Here is a 17,386-nt window from a genome sequence, read left to right on the forward strand (position 1 = left end):
TTAGGCACAGTTAAGTGCAACTTGATTAGTTTGATACTAGAAAACAAAACATTAATTTCTGGTGGACTACTGGAAGTGCAAGTCACACTGTATCTTAAAATATGTCTCTGTGTTTGGATCTGTCTGAGGAATGAGGAGTATGAAACCGGGGAGGGTAAGTAGTTGACCTTCATTGCTTTTCACCTCATGCAGTGTGTTTGCCTCACATGACGTCTCTTACACCGCCCCAACCTGCCAGCAAGCAGCAACAAATGCCCATCACAGGTTTTCAGAGCACGTGGGGACCTCTTAACATCTTTTCGTCAGTCCAGGACTCATTCACATTTGAGCACCAGGCACCAGAGAGTTTTGCTTTTGGCACAGGGATCACAATAAATAAACTCAGAAGGGGTTGAGGAAGTTTTAATTACCCCCTTAATGACTAGAGGCCAATTATCCATTTCCCTCTCTTCACTTCACCTTCTGAACCACTCAGCCCACTCAGAGCACAGAGCCTCGGGTAAAGGGCCCCCGGCTGACTGGGAATGGGGCCATCTAACTGTGTCACGCCAATAGGCAACGTCTCACAGCAAGAGTCTACCGCAGTCTTACTCACTGCAGTGAACTGGGGCATGAAAGCCCATCAACAAGCTGCAGTGCTGCAGTCTGACCAGTGAGCGGCGTGCATGGGCCAATAGGAGGGTGTCCAGCTCAGCGCATTTTTATGTGCCTGTGTGCGTGTGCGTGTGTGAGTTTGTCTCGATGCTGCCTTGATGAGCAATCCTGTGGGTTCAAGATTGAGACACAGAGAGGAGAGGGCACGGAGGAGGAGGAGGAGGAGGAGGAGGAGGAGGAGGTGGTGTTGTGTGTGTGTGTGTGTGTGTGTGTGTGTGTGTGTGTGTGTGTGTGTGTGTGTGTGTGTGTGTGTGTGTGTGTGTGTGTGTGTGTGTGTGTGAGGAAAAAGAGGGAGGCACAGGAAGGATGGAGAGAATCCAAAAATGTGTCTAGATATTAATTTTTCCATAAAAGGTAGAACTGAGAGAGAGAGGGGGGCACTCTGGCATGCCACAGCTTGAAATAATACAAGTTAGCACAGCGTCCAGACATGTGAGGGATGCCACAGTTTGAGGCACAGTCTGCCAGGCGGCCTTGGAGAAATGGGTGCGAGGGATTCGGAGGATAGCTGGAACTCGCTGCATTGGACATGTCTAGACACTTGTTTTGGAGACCAGAAGAACTCGTTTGGTTATTTTTTCAATTTCCCTCTCTCATTGTCACTCCCTCTTGCTGACTCTCCCTCAATTTGTCTTTCTGTCTCCGACCCTCGTCCTCTCTCTCTCTCTTAGATAAATGGAGCAAGCAGACTCCACCCCCTATCCCTCTCTCTGCCCGGCTCTTTCACACACACTCACTCTATCTCCCTCTTTCATGCTCTCTCCCTCCCTCTCTCTTTCTGTCAGTGTCATTCTGGAGTGGAGATGTGGAGTGTATTTCTATCCCTCTGCCTGTTTCTCCAGCCTAATTCAGCTGAGGAAGGTAAGAAACAAACTTTTACTCTCATCTCATATTCACACTGAACCTGTGACTGCGTGTGTGTGTGTGTGTGTGTGTGTGTGTGTGTGTGTGTGTGTTTGTGTGTGTGTGTGTTTATGGATAAAGCCGAATGGAGAGTTTGCACAGGGCTCCCATTATTTGCTCACAACGAGTGCACAAGTGAAGGATGGACACTTGGTGTGCTTCTGTAATGGCTCTTTAATGAACGTGGCTCTCTGGGAGCAAAGCTTGGCACTTTGACAGTGTGTGAAACGGTGGCACGAAAGGCCGCAACACTTCCAGAAAGTCTAATTCATTTTAAATTTTGCAGAGGTTCCAGCCTTCAACTTGGGAACCCCCGAGTAATTCCCACCTTCCTACTCCCCCCTCTAACTCACACAGCCCGGTGTACGTTGATTTTGTGTGCTCTGTATTGTGTACGATTGCATGTGTGTGTGTGTGTGTGTGTGTGCCACTGTGGCAGCACATCACATAGGACTTTGTTGGCATGGAAGTGCCAGGTGCGTGCCGGGGCCTATCAAGTTCCCGCAACAAAGGAATATGGAAATAAGGCAGGAAACAAATGAATACTCAGTTGCACAAGCCTTTTTCCTTTTTGCCTATGTATTTGGTGACCCCCCCCTTCCCCTCCCCTCCTCGGCCCCTGTGTCACTCATGATCTAACGGATGTGACAGCCAGAGACCCCTGCCCCCTCTCCAGTACTGTTATCAGTATCCTTGGTCTCCTCCACGAGTGTCTCCACTGCTCTGCTCTCAACTCCACACTCTCTCTATGTAAATGGAAATATTAGATGTATTACAAAGTGAGGTAGCGAGTGAGTAATAGAGAGAGAGACTGCGAGACTGTCTGGAAAGGCTGATAGTTAAATGAGATTCCATCTATGAAACGTTATGTCGGATCAGAGTTGGCCGACTTGATGATCATTTGATGATGACTCAACTGCCTTTGTGTGGTGTGTGTGTGTGTGTGTGTGTGTGTGTGTGTGTGTTTGTGTGTTTTCTAATAGGTGCATGCAAGCTGTAGCGTCTGCCTGTACATAGCCTCCCGCTCCTACATCCTGTCCCCAACACTCGAGAGGGTTTCAGCAGTCGGCACGCAAATTGCTTTCAAAGGCTTTCTGGCTACACGTTGGAAAGAGCTGCACCTGTTCGTGCTCATCTCCCACAGGCTTTTAGTTTACTGCGAGGTGTGTGTCAGTAATAGGCTATATAACAGAGGAAACTTATGTGTGGGCCTTGTGCCACATGATTTGAGCTGCATTTTTGTAACAGATGGCCCTGGACTAAGATGAGAGAGGGAGAGAGGCTGCACAGGGTTCCTGGCCTACTGACTCTGTTTGTGTAATTAGAATAGAGCTCTTCATAATACAGTATTAACCCAATAGAGCGGACCTCCATGGAAAACGTAAATTGAAGCATCTCATTATGTCACGAAGGGCGGATTTGGCTTCTGCTTCCTCTTTGATATCAGTAGATGACGTGTCTGTCTGTCTGGACTGATATGTTGACTGTCTGTCTTTCTATTATTTGTTGTCTGTCTCATGCTTGTGAAGCATACCTGTACCAACCACTAACAACCCCATATCCTTGTCTGTTTTTTCACACAACAAACCGCAAAGAGGCGTGATTTTTAGCCTAATTTTCTGCGGTTCAGAGTATAAAGGCTCTCTTGCTGCCTCACAGTGTGCAGAGGAACTACAGTGGGTGTGTGAGTGACAGGGCATTTGATTTATCACTCTCACATGCTGCCTGTGTAATGAGTGTTGATGCCTTCGCCCACGTGTTTTGTGTGTGTGTGTTTGGTCGATGTAAAGCCACACGGCTGGCCCACTGAGTTTTTGTGTCTGTGTCGAGGGTTGCGTGTTCACATTGGATTAACACACTATGCTGAACGTGCGGCCTGTAGAGGCACACCTGATGCCCCTCCAGCTCTTCCCCTCATGGATGAGTGGAGATGCACTGAGGCTCACAGAGCTTTGCATCCAGAAATGAACCTTGTATCATTGGTGAAACTAATGTCTCATCCTACAAATCTGGTAATCTAATATAGGATTTTGACCAACAGGCTGAACAAACTGGAGATTAGAATGTTTAGCAGTAACAAAACTGAATCAATTGTGACTGAGATTTTCACTATAAAAATCCAACAATGCAAAGTTTTTTCAAGTGATAACTGCAGAGGTGGAAAGTAACAATTACATTTTTGAGATACTTTTCTGCCCTTTTACATACATTTCAGAGGGGGATAATGTAAATTTGTATTACTCCATTATATTTATCTGCATATAAATACATCTATATTTTCTCATAAAAAGGTTAAGGGTAAGTTACTTAGTAAAATTGATTTACACGTTACTCATTGAAAAAGTAATTATAAGTTATAATTATAACTAATAATGTAACAACAAAAGTAAAGCATTTGTTAGGAATTGTGGCCAAAATGCACTTGACATTTTACAGCTGAAAAATCAACCTGACTCTATGGTGGAAAGTTAGATTTTAATTGGAGAACATACTGATAATACTTATTACTTTTGATGTTTTGAAGTACAGGATCTAAATTTTACTCAAAAGCATTAGAATAATTAATTCCCCATTAGTGATCTGTACATACAAAAGAAAATGAGCTACCGGTATTTAAACTTGGAGCCATGTTGACATTCTCACTTTAAGGTCACATGGGCCATCTGGTATGTAATTAGACCAATTACTGTCCTTATCCTGGGTGTAATAAGCTGCCTTTTCAGGACATGATAAATTGGAGAAAGTGTGATAAGAAAATAAATGGTGTGCTTGTCACAGTAGGAGAGCAGCGAGAAAAGTGCCACAGACGGCCCTGAAAAGCTTCCTTTTCACGTCTGTGCTGCCTGCCTGGCTGCAGAAAGAGAAAGATCACATGCTGGTGGGAAGTGGAGGACGCAGCATCCCCATCATTGACACATCAACACTTAACTGTGACTGGGCATTATTTTTAGCAATGTTTTTGCGTGTAAAAAGCAGCAGCGTTTTCTGTGTCTGCTGAGTGCTCTGTAGTGGCGTTTAGTCACTTTTCCTCAAATGAATCACATATTTGCCATTCGGGATATGAGAGGTTGAAGCCCTCCGGCGGCTGCAAGCCAAGCCTCTCTGCTTTGAGTCAGTCAGTCAGTGGCGTGGCAGATAGACTCACAGATAATGCGCCTGCGAGGACAGGCAATGAGTAAGGGCCAAGATGCAGCTGAAAGATGAATGTGTGGTATGGACTGCTGTAACACAGTGGAATGTAGTTTACAGTTTTGAGTTTCACATTATGGCGGCACTTGGCAGTTTGCGTGTTGGCATGGACTGGACAGGGTGAGAGTTGGACTGTTGGGGGCTTCACTAGAGAAATTACACAATGACTTTACAGTAAACTGATCTCCTCAGATGTATTTACATTCCTTCTGCCTTAATGGCTGTTGAGGATGGAGATGGTGATGACAATACATTTGCAGTAAGTTCTGTCATGGAAGGTTTTGATTCTATATTTCCACCGTGCACACGGTTTACTTACTTTTCCTCCAGTGAACATTTAAATAGAGGGGAGGGACAGGATTTTTTGCCTTGCACAGAATTTATGGGGTCTAATTAAAATCTATCCACGGCTGCTTCTCTTTTGACGGGCCTTTATAGGTCTCAAATACACAACCAAGATTTCAGCCGGCTCTGAAATCAAGTGTTATACGAATATCTGAAAAGGCTAAAAAAAATGGTTTGACGTTTTAGGAAAAAAGCTTTGTTGCATTCTCCCAGAGAGTTAGATGAGGAGATTGATACCAGTCTCATGATGCTTGTACACTAAATATGAAGCTACAGAACAGATGGGTGAGGCTGGCTTAGCTTAGTTTAGCATAGAGGTTGGAAACGGGAGGACACAGCTGAACTGGCTCTGTTCCATAATCTGCCTACCAGCACCTTTACAGCGCTCTAATTAACATGTTGTATCTTATTTATTAGATCCACACATATGGCACATACAGTAACCTTCCATTAAACCAAAAATGGTTGTTTCTACTTATTTGTACTATGAACAGATTAAAATACACAAACATATTATAGTGTGTTAATAATGAGTTTTAGAGCTGCTTGTAGGAAAAATTAGCTATACTTTTGGAACAAGTCCGGCTAGTTGGTTTTATCTCGTTTCTGGTCTTAAAGGTGAAGTAAGCGATATATTTATGTTAATATAAGTGTTAAATTGCTATTTATTCATACAGTGATCACTTACGTATATATAGTGTCTGTGCGCATTTTATAAAGCCGATCTCTCTGTCACCCGCTCTGCATGTAATCAGCAAATAAACTTTTCGGGGATCCCACCACTACTGATAACCTAAGAGAGAACGCTACAAACCGGCAGCCGTCTCACTGACGGTGCACTTGCAGAGCAACATATGGGTGAATGTGTATGCGTCTACAATGGCGGAGCAGATAAAAGTCCTTCCCAATGTCTGTTTGATGGTTTTTATCATGTGTTATCACACTTACGGATCTGAGATGATGGTAGACAACTTGCTTATGTGGTGACGTGGGGACGAGGGAGGGGACTGCTAACTGCAGTCACTGACAGGAAGTTAGCTAAACTGACCATTCCGCTTACTGAACCTTTAATGATAATCAAAGCTAAATACATTCTGTCCTAGCTCCCTATTCAACCAACATATGTGAGTGTGAAATCAATCTTCTCATCTTAATATCCCACTCTGTCAGAACTGCTAAAAGCAGCTCCCCCCAACACCTTTCTAACTTTCGGATTCATGTAATCCTCTGAAATCAATGTTCATACCTACTTCACACCGTACTTAGCCAGGCACGCTGAGGTGTGAAAGTAAGCAGGTTTTTGAACTTCCTCTCCAGCTGTCTTTTTAATTTGTTGCACAGACCATTTTTCTCACTACGAGTGCCTTCCAGAAGAGACTGTGTGAAAATGTGGGGTAAAAGGTTGGACATCACTTCATACATACATTATTTTCAGCATAATCCATACACTCTGCAAAAAGTGGATACCCGTAGCTACCCAGAACCAACCCAGGTGGTGACCTAATTACAAATTTTGTAATAAAGGGTGTGAATCGTTTTTTGTGAAATTTCCTCCTATGCCTGTTGCTGCCTGTTCAGAGACTCATTGCAGGCAGTGCTCTGTCATCTAACCTGGCTTAAGTGCTCTCTGTTGCAGCTGCACTTTCATTCAGCTTAACCGCCAGGCAATTTTTGATAACTCCCTTTGACATGTGCATGCTTATTTCGGGAAGCGCGTTAATCCCCCTCTTCCCTCGCTCCTCCTGCTCCCTCTCTGTCTTGGCGTATCACTCTCTCGCTGTGGCGTTTGGTAATGATGGTGTGGCGTGGGCCTTGTCCTTGACTGACTGTCTGTGGGTGGGAGCATCTGTAGCGTATAAAGAATGGGTGGAGATGGGTGGATGAGTGGACAAGAAACAAAACACGGCCTGACCACAGCTGAGAACGTTACAGCCACTGTGGGAATTTCGTTGTGGCTGTTTGTGTATGCATGTGTTTTTATCTTGTAGCTCTTTGTCATCTGTGAGCTGAGAGACTCTTTGTACTCTTTGCGAGTGTGCTTACTCTGGTGTTAATGCATATTACGCACTCACACACGCCTCTAGCCTTCGTTAATATTAACACCAGAAGAGTGTTAGGTTGGTGGCTGTATGGCCTGGAAGTGCGCGGTAAAGTAGCATACATCTGCTGCCAAAGAGGCCCGACATGAACAACAGCACTACACTTTGCACTGGAGAGTGTCGGCGGCATGCATGGCCACACATGAGGAAAAGTGTTTGGCAATGAGAAATGGATGGAGGGAACAGAGAGAGAGAGGGTCACTAAGCTGAAGTGAACACTCGAGTGGTGGAGGGGACAGTGATGAGCGAATGCAGGTCACCTCTGTACAACAGAAAAGGGCATTCCCGCCCACACCGCAGACGGCACGAGAGGGGGGAGAAGTGGGGAAGAAGCGCATTCGTATGCACAAACACAATCCCATCCTCCTCCTCTCATTCCTCTTTCGTAACCCTGCCTTTTCTATTCTATTGTCTCCGACTTTTCTCTATTTCTGAATATCAAAGCTCTTCCAAAACAAACAGGAGATCTGGCATAAATAATGGAGCGGAGCGTATCTCCTTATTTAACGCACAGAGAGCCCTGCCCTGCTGTCACTTTTTAGATGAATAATACACACATGCAGAGAGGGGGAGATGAGAGGGACAAGGGACAGGACGGAGGTAGACAAGGGGGAAAGGTATTGAGTAGAGTGAGTAAAAGACCAGAGTGGAGCAGGGAAGACGTGAGAGGCGGCTTGCATTAACGCAGCACTCAGGTCCAGATTGCGGACTCAGCACTTCTCCAAACTGTCAGGGACAAACTTTGAGTGTCTCTCTGCTCTTACACGGACCAATAACAGCGATGCTATATGATGGCACCGCAGTTAAATAAAGGAGCTTTTACTGCCAAGTGGACCTGCCAGCAAATGTCCCTCTCTTTTGTTCAACTTTGTGTCACACACGCCTGCACACTCAGTCACACTTACAATCACACACACTTATACACGCACAGGCACTAAACACATACACAAACACACACACACACACACACACACACACACACACACACACACACACACACACACACACACACACACACATATATATACAAACACACATACAAACACACATTTACATATAGGCCTACAGTACATGCACACACACACACACACACACACACACACACACACACACACACACACACACACACACACACACACACACACACACACACACACACACACACACACACACACACACACACACACACACACACACACACACACACAAGGCTCCATTTGGATGCCTCAGCTGGAGCTAATCCCTGAAAGGTGTGTGTAACACGGAACTCAATGCATATCTTCGGATGTCAGTCTGAATTATTCAACCTGCTAATGCCATGCAACGAGACACGCATGTAGCTCTTTGAACACTCTTCCATGTAATCCTCGTGTACAGGTTTGTCAAGAGAGAGCGGAGGCGACGTGAGGACCTGTGGCCCCCAAGGGGCCTCCATGACAAGAAGCTAAATAGCAGAGTCATAAATATTAATGTCAAAATAGTTGGCTATACATTATTTAGGCATGACTCTGCCCTGAAGCAGAAAGTTTATTGAATTTGGAATGACACGTTTGCAGAATTGTGTGTGTGTGTGTGTGTGTGTGTGTGTGTGTGTGTGTGTGTGTGTGTGTGTGTGTGTGTGTGTGTGTGTGTGTGTGTGTGTGTGTGTGTGTGTGTGTGTGTCAGGGATGGAAATTAACACCCGCCACACGCCAAATGCGGGTAGATTTGCGTGCTGGCGTGTAAATTGTGTCACTTCACCCGCCACTGTGTCGGGTAATACTTTCCAGTCAGGTCCGATCTAATTTGCATATTTAATACATTCGTCATGAACATGATGACAGGGCGCTACACAGTTCAACAGTTTCTTTTTGCCTTTCTAGTCGAACTGAACTACGGCGCGATCCGCTCCGCTAGGAAACTATCTGCGAGTTAACGTGTAAGTCGACAAATCAATCGACTTACTTTGCCCCCTTTTTTCTTCCCACAGCAGAGGTTGAGGTGCTGAAAATAAAGTGAAAACTGCGCTTTTCCTTTAAGCAGCAGAGCTGCCGCCGTTGCTACAGTATTTGCATCAAAGCCCTAATGGTAATACAAATGAGATGCTTTATTTAAACGCTGTCCGTGCTTAGAGGTGATTTTAATTGTGTCGGCTGAAACAGAAACTAACGGAGGGATTCGGCTCACATACAGTCCCTTGAGTCGCGCAGTCAGTTTGCCGACATGGCTTTGTATTTAAGGCTCGAGACATACAATCAGATCGCATACAAACAGGGAAGCCTTTCCCATCGGTATCGCTAACGGGGAGAATATCCCCGGTTATTATTTGAGCCTCAAACCACAGAGTTCTTCCCCGTGCGGTGGCTCGCGCACTCACTAATGATCTCACGGTGAAACGCTGCTTTGCTCGGACGAAGGCATCGTGTGTTTCTAGATGATTTAACGTCATAGTCTCAGACGAGCGTTTAATATTATGCTGCATCTTTTGCACTGCACTGTTTTTTATCAACAGTGAAAAAATGGTCCCACACCGGACTCTTATGTGTAGCTGATTACTTCATGCACGCACCTTGCAGAAGTGACGCTCCTGCAGCGCGCTCACGACCAGACGTGACACGGTGACATCTCCCATTAATAAAACGGCATAACTCCCTGATTTTCAGATTTCTATTTTTAAATTTGACTTGAGCGCAAGTGGAAAACCGGTCAATGTGTCGACACATTCACATCCCTAATGCATATGGAGAAAGTGATAAACAATATCAACATTTCATATCATTAACTAAAAAGAAAAAAGAAATCTAAAGGTAACTTCAATACTGTATTATAATTATTGACTAAATGATGAAAAAAAGGTGTCTGCAGGGCCAGTGAAAATATACAAGGGGCCAGTAAAACTCGGATCTATTGGCCAAGCGGGCCAGTTGGGAAAAAAAGTTGCATTGAACCCAGAGTATATATGGAGTTCAATTATACAATGTTTTGAAATAAAGATGGCGTGTATTGTGTATCATATATAGTAAGAGTGTACCATTTAATTTGCAACTCAGTTCCTTGGTAGCACCTACTTACAGTACAAATGACTTCTGATGGAAAACATTTGTATGAAAAACACTTTCATTAGCTATTCTTACTATTGTATTGTTTAACATTAACGCATATATTAAAAAAGATATTGCGTATAAAAAGTGGCTGGTAAAAAAGATGAGTGGCTGGTAGATTTTTAAATCTACCTGCCACAGTGGCTGGTAGGCAAAAAAGTTAATTTCCATCCCTGGTGTGTGTGTGTGTGTGTGTGTGTGTGTGTGTGTGTGTGTGTGCGCGCGCATCTTATCTGTGCTTAATGAGGTCAGAATACATTTGTGAGCAGGTGTGTTCCATGCAGAATGTTAAAACATAATGATCATTTATTATGTTGACGAATGAAGGATGACCCTTGACAAGAGAAACGGAGCGTGGACACTAATCAATAGGCTGTTCCCATGTCATCACACACATCAACACGTGTTTCTTTTTTTTCCCCACCCAATTTATATCAATTAGAGTAGGTTAGATAACAGACAAGTCTGTGTACAGTTCACCACAAACTACAGCGTTGGAAATTATCCAACAGCTGAATCAACACCTCTCCAAGGCAGCCTCATCAAAAACAGAATTTAAAGGTTGAGCGATCTAAAAAACTTTCTGTCAAAATCAGTGCATATCTAGGGGGCGCCCTTAGCTCAGTTGGTAGGGCGTCCCCCCCATGGGCCTCGGCCAGCAGCGGACCCGGGTTCGATTCCAGCCCGCGGTCGTTCTCTGCATGTCACTCCCCTCTCTGCCCCATTTCAACTCTGTCTCTACACTATCAATAAAGCATAAAAATGCAAAAATGCAAAAAATAAAAAAATCAGTGCATATCTACTCACTGTCCCCTACCTGTCCATATCGCGTATGCGCTGAAAAAAATTGGTGTATAATCACAGCCCAGGCTCCGTAAATGTGTAGGCCTATCTAAACAAAGGGAGTCGGACCGAGACAGTCTACAGCTACATCGTCACATTTAGGGTTAGGAGTTAGAGTTATTCTAATAAACAAATAAAGCCGGTCAAATAACTACAGGATGTCCCCCGCTCGGAATATTGAATACATTTTTTTGCAATCGCGTTTGCAGTTTTTAACGTGATCATGCATGACATTTAGCCTATGTGATAAGGGCATGTATTTACTTAACACCCAGTCCATTTTACATACTTAAAAAAATACTTTTTATTTGAGTGAAATCACTTTTGATCCCCGGTTGCAGGATTGAAAATAAAATTAATCTCAAACGGAATCTACTTGTAGTCTTGCAAAATGAGACCCCCTGTCTGTTCAAAATCTCATTCTGTGACTGAGAACTAATGATTAATTGTCCTCAAGTGTGAGTTCATTGTCTTTAGATGTGAGAGGGTGTCAGTCTTCAGTCTCTTAAAAGTCCTCTAGTGTAAATCAAGCGTTAGTGTGTTTTTCTGCTACATGCATCACCAAACAAAAGCAGTAAAGTGTGTGACTAATGGAAATCAGCATACCTCCAAAAACACACCCTGGCTCGGTGGATTGAATCTTTTCCCTGTAGAGGATTTTATCCCGATCTGCTCAGCAAATTCCATCCACCGAGCTGCCCAGAACTAAAAACGATTTATTTTGATGCCTGTGGCTGCACTTAATCCTTCTGCTGTCATAGTCCATTTGTATTCCGTTCTTGATACAATTCATATCACTCCGTAATCCTGGAGGACTTCCATGGAAAAATGTGTGAATGTAGTAAGATTGACGTAAAGACAGGTCAGTGGGTGAAAACAGACAGACAAACAGACAGACAGACAGACTGGTGGCAAGTTGGGCTTGTAGAAGTATAACAACTAAAGAGGAGGGAAATGAAGGATTGAGGGACATATATTCAGGGTCTCCATCTGAGTTCAATCCTAAAACAAATCTGTGTACAGCACATTCAGAGAGCAGAGAGCTGCTGGTGATTTTATGTCACAAGTCAGACATTATATCAATTTCTGATTTCTTTTTAAGACAATGACAGGCAGAGGGATTCAGTGTGTGTGTGTGTGTGTGTGAACAACTAGCCTTTGCCGCAGAAGTAGCAATAGAGCTATCTCAGTGGGTATCAGTTGGTTTGGTCTTTCCTGCTTGTGTGATGATTATGTAGAGATAATATGTATCTTTCGCTTGTTGTTTGGTTGTTGAATAGAGGGGGAAAAAAGTGAAGCCTCCTTTTCTCCCCGTGAATGATTGTGTGACAAGAATTGGAAGCAAAAGCATAACAAGTGTGTGAAGACAATGATAAGAATGATTTATTTGTAAACAGAGGTGGATGGCTGCTGCCTTCCACAGCTCCGCGTGCCTGCGAATCTTAAGCCCTTCGGGTGATTAGCTTTGAGCTCGATGAAATCAGGCACCATGTGTCTTTTCTTCAGCTCCCATCTGTGCAAGCATCCTTAACACGAGGGTCCCATTGTTTGTGACCCCTCTGTGTGCACCACAAACTTTTGGCCTGCGTTCAGTCGGTAGCTCCTCAACAGTACCGAGCTGAGGAGCAGACTGTCAGACTGAAGGAGAGGCAGTCACCACAGCTTTGGAATACTAATGGGAAATTCAAGGGCTTCAGTCTTGTGTGGGAAGATACCATGTGTCAGCACACAGCACTCAGCATTTAAGGCACTCTGTGTGTGTGTGTGTGTGTGTGTGTGTGTGTGTGTGTGTGTGTGTGTGTGTGTGTGTGTGTGTGTGTGTGTGTGTGTGTGTGTGTGTGTGTGTGTGTGTGTGTGTGTGTGTGTGTGTGTGTGTGTGTGTGTGTGTGTGTGTGTGTGTGTGTGATATCTTTGCCAGCCTGCTTTTTAAAGCACTTAAACCTGAAAGCAAATTATGGGAAAATATGGGGGAGGGGGTATGTCCCTTAAAAACACAATATGACAGTAACTGTTATGGCCTTTTAAAGTTTGAAAGTTTGACCTTTAGTCATGGTTCCCCATCAGGTCAATCAGCCACATTTTTTAAACACCAGAACTTTGTGCCAAAATGCATCATCACTCACAATCAGTTATTGGGTGTGACAGATGCACACAGCTGGAGCCCTCCCTGATTTCATGGCAAAGGGAAGAAAATCAAAGAGACATGCATAACCTGGACAGACGATAGACTTGTCTTCCAACTACTTGTGGCATTTGACAAAATGACTGTGTTGCATTGTCAAAGCTTTTACTTCACAGGGTTCATCTCAACTTCAGCCCCACTGGAGCAGATCATGTCTGATCTTGATGGAGTTACAGAATCAGTTTGATTCAGGCCTTTCATTTATTTATTTGTATACAAACTTTTTTAACAATGTTACAAATTGCTTAAAAAGGAAAATGAAACCAGACAAGGCTGTTAGAGAAAAAACACCAGACAGAGGCCTAAACCAAGAGGAAGTATAAGCAGTAAAATATAGTCAATCAAATAAAATGAAATAAGTTTGAGAACGTAATCAATAAAATCTCACGTCAAACATTTTTAAAAGCCATTTAAAAATCAGAAACACTAGCTGGGCTCTATCTGCACAAACGTAAATCGGAAAGTATGAGGCTGTTCAGGGCCTTTACAGTAAGCAATACTATCTTAAAGTCAATTTGAAAACTAGCAGGGAAAACTTAAATTATTATATTTCATGATTACACATTCGGTTTCACAGGCACTTCTCTCTCTCTCTCTCTTATTTTTACATTTTCTTTTTAGCACTTGCCCTGTTCAAGTTTAAACTCCTAAGCTGCAATCAATACCATGATGATCTGCAGTTGTGCATCTTTTTTCTCTTGTTTTTTCATACCTCCTTTGTCTCTGCTTCCTTACCTGTCAGTGATGCTGCTGGACACAACAGAGTCTACCTCAGAGCTGGGCTGGACCACCTATCCAGACACAGGGGTAAGCAGCCACTCTTTCAAACTCAATGTGCTTCCCAGCTGTTGGAACATTAAAGCGGTTATGCCAATCAAATGTGTTGCACACATGGTCATCTTTACGTTTTTTAAGTGTGAGGTTTTAATCGCATCGTATGTCTGCCTTTGAGGTGTGACTCAAATGAGCGATTCAACACAAGAATACACCAAACATTTCTTTACAGCAGCAGGGGCCGGGTTAGTTAACTGAAGGGGAGCATTAAGTTACAAATGCTTGTCTTAGATACATGGCTGCGAATGAATATCATAATTATTAATTAATCCGCTCATTATTTTGTTATACTTAACAGTTTGATCCAAAAGATGGCAGAGAAAATCATTAGAAATGCTCATGACCGTTTCCTGACCCGAGGTCACATATTCCAATTCTTCGTCTTTGTTGACATTTTACTTAAAAATTAATTGGACAATTAATTATCATCAAATTAATTAGCAATTACTAAAAGTACATTAAAAGGGATTTGGTGTAGATTTATACAGAAAAAAAGGCTTGTATGAAGAGAGGATCATTATTGACCCTAGTCAAAAAACATAAAGCATAAACATGATCGTAATAATTTTCTAAGCTATGGTTGACAAAAATAAATAAAAACACCAAAAAACACCTTTAACATGCCTAAAGATCTCTATACTCTGCTCAGCTATGTTGTTTCTGTTCACACTTCTCACTTTCTTGAGTTTTATTTAAAATGGAGCCAGTAGAGTTCATTCGTTGCATTTCTCACAATGTTTGCACTTTCACACATCAAAATCAATCATGAGTCCTGTATATGTCATTTTTCCGGCTGGACGTTTTATAGCGCCACTAAGAATTACAGTATGATGAACGTTACAGATCTCAGTTTGAAGATGAGGAATAAGGGTTCAAAACTATTATGTTGAGTTATAAATTATAGGCGGGGTTATTATCTTTCAGGATGTCTGGCATATGATCTGGCATTGACTGGTGGAGCTTTTTGGCAAGTTGCACACAGCCGGTCTCACCTTGCCTTCAAGACATCCTTGAGGGCAAAAATGCTTTTCTCTCTGCTCTCTATTGTGTGTTTACATCTGTGATGGGATTGCAGTGATTGAACCATAGATCTCCCATTGTTGAGCTGGATATTATTAAGGTTGTCGCATTGCCTTGAGCTGTGTAAATATGTATGCATGTGAGCGAGAGAGAGAGAGAGAGCTCATGAGTGTGTGTGTAGGGGGGAGGGGGGATTACATGTTTGTGTGCATGTGCCTGTGTGTGAACTTGCGTGACTGTGCTAGGGTTAACTCCCGGGTCAGTTAAATTCATTCATCTGTGAGTGATTGTGGCTCAGTTCTAATATGGCTCATAATTACACACATACTGTACATTGTCGTCATTGTCATCAGCGTTGAGATAATCAGGCAAACTATGTGAGAAACGGTAGTTCAGTACTTGAACCTGTTACTGTGGAGGGAATTCTTACGGCCATTACGGCCAGTCCATACTTTATTTAATGCGCATGGGCAATATGCATGTGCAAAACATATGAATTATACAATGTCATAGATTGAAATTAAACCAAATCACAACTAGCACAACATTTTTTATGAATAAGTGGACTTTAGAGATACTTGGTTTTCACAAGACAGTGATGCTAAACACATATAATGATGTTATAGAATATGATGCATTGCGGAACACTGACCAACAGTACAAAGTCATTAAAACAAGAAAAGCAATAGCAGTAAATAGCAACATCCGCAATAATGAAGAAGGAATTTCATAGCAGAAACAGCAGATTTCTCTTTAAGTTACCTTTTTTTCTGCAGAATTAATACTTTTTCTTTTGAAAGAAACAAAAGCATAAAAATTGTAGTCTGTAGGTTTTCGCATGCAGGACTTTAACTTGTAGTGGGGTATTTCCACAGTGTGGTCTTGCTATTTTTACTTTTAATGATCTGAATACTTCTTCCACTGCTGGTTTTGGTAAAAACAAGTGAGCCACCAGAATGTAACATGTTGGCAGCTGAAAGAATTTACCAAGTGAGAATGCAGTAACCAACATCTGGCAAGCACACACACTTTCACAAGCCTTTTATCTCACCTCACACTCAACTTCAGCTTTACGTGCTGTCATTATCACCCCAGTCTGGCCTAATTGTACATGATGTCTGATTAATGAGGGCCCGTGGGTGTTAGGAAATGTCAACCATGGTGGTTGCTGCTAATAGTAGGCCGTGCGTGCGTGTGTGTGTGTGTGTGCGCGTGCGTGTGGGTGTGTGTGCGTGTGGGTGTGTGTGTGTGTGTGTGCGTGCGTGTGTGTGTGTGCGTGTGTGTGTGTGCATGCGCGTGTGTGTGTGTGTGTGTGTGTGTGCGTGCATGTGTGTGTGCGTGTGTGTGTCTGTGTGTGAGCAAGTCAAGCATTAGCAGGAGTTTTCTTTGTGGTCACAGGATGAGAAGTGCTTCTGAGATGGAGATATGGTTATTTGACCTGGGGCATCAAGCTGAGAGAAGTAGAAACACAGATCAAGAGACGGGGAGAGAAAGAGGAAGGTTGTGTGTGTGTGTGTGTGTGTGCTCGTGCTCGTGGTCTTTTTTTAACCCTTTCCTCACTTTTCTCCACATCACATCTTTCTCTTTTGCTGGAGGGTCTGGGGGATATCTTTGTTGCGCTCTCGTCATGCTTCCTCTCACTCCCTCACTGTCTTTCCATTCTTTTTGATGTACAGACGAACAGCCTTGCTTGCTGCTTTGTCTCTGCCTCTCTCTCCCTCTTTTAATCTTTACCCCCTTTGCCCTTCACAGTTCCAGAGCCACTGGGGTCTCTGCTCCATACTGTTGCTTTTATCCCCCTGCTCAATCTGCACTATGCCCCTTATTTCCCTTCAGTAGACTTCTGTTGTCTTTGCGTTTGTGTGTGTGTGTGTGTGTGTGTGTGTGTGTGTGTGTGTGTGTGTGTGTGTGTGTGTGTGTGTGTGTGTGTGTGTGTGTGTGTGTGTGTGTGTGTGTGTGTGTGTGTGTGTGTGTGTGTGTGTGTTAGCGGTAGTGTTCGAGTCCATGCCCCTCCCCACCCTCTGTCACTGGAGAGATTGCTCCCTAGCTCTGGCATTTCGGTTCAAATTAAATCACGAAGATGAGTCGCCCCTGTTTTTTTCTTTGCTTCATCCGCCCCTCCTCCCCAATCTGGCCCATTTTTTTCCTCTCTTTCTTTCTTTATAAAAGAAGGAGAAAACAAGACGGGGAGAAATAGGGAAGGTAGCAGAGGGGAGGGGAGGTGAGGCGGGAGATTT

At 43.4% G+C, this 17,386-nt stretch overlaps 1 protein-coding gene across 1 annotated transcript in view; it reads left to right on the forward strand.

Annotated features, from left to right (window-relative positions):
• Nucleotides 1-61: 61 nt before the first annotated feature.
• The window catches only part of ephb6 (eph receptor B6), a 41,453-nt gene continuing 24,128 nt past the window's right edge, over nucleotides 62-17,386 (forward strand). The window contains exons 1-3 of the mRNA XM_080039710.1: nucleotides 62-154; nucleotides 1,440-1,515; nucleotides 14,038-14,102. Coding sequence (XP_079895836.1) covers nucleotides 131-154; nucleotides 1,440-1,515; nucleotides 14,038-14,102 — 165 coding nt within the window. The 5' untranslated portion in view covers nucleotides 62-130. The remainder of the gene's footprint in view (nucleotides 155-1,439; nucleotides 1,516-14,037; nucleotides 14,103-17,386) is intronic.

Source organism: Ammodytes marinus, assembly GCF_949987685.1.
Source record: "Ammodytes marinus genome assembly, chromosome: 13".
Taxonomy (NCBI): domain Eukaryota; kingdom Metazoa; phylum Chordata; class Actinopteri; order Uranoscopiformes; family Ammodytidae; genus Ammodytes; species Ammodytes marinus.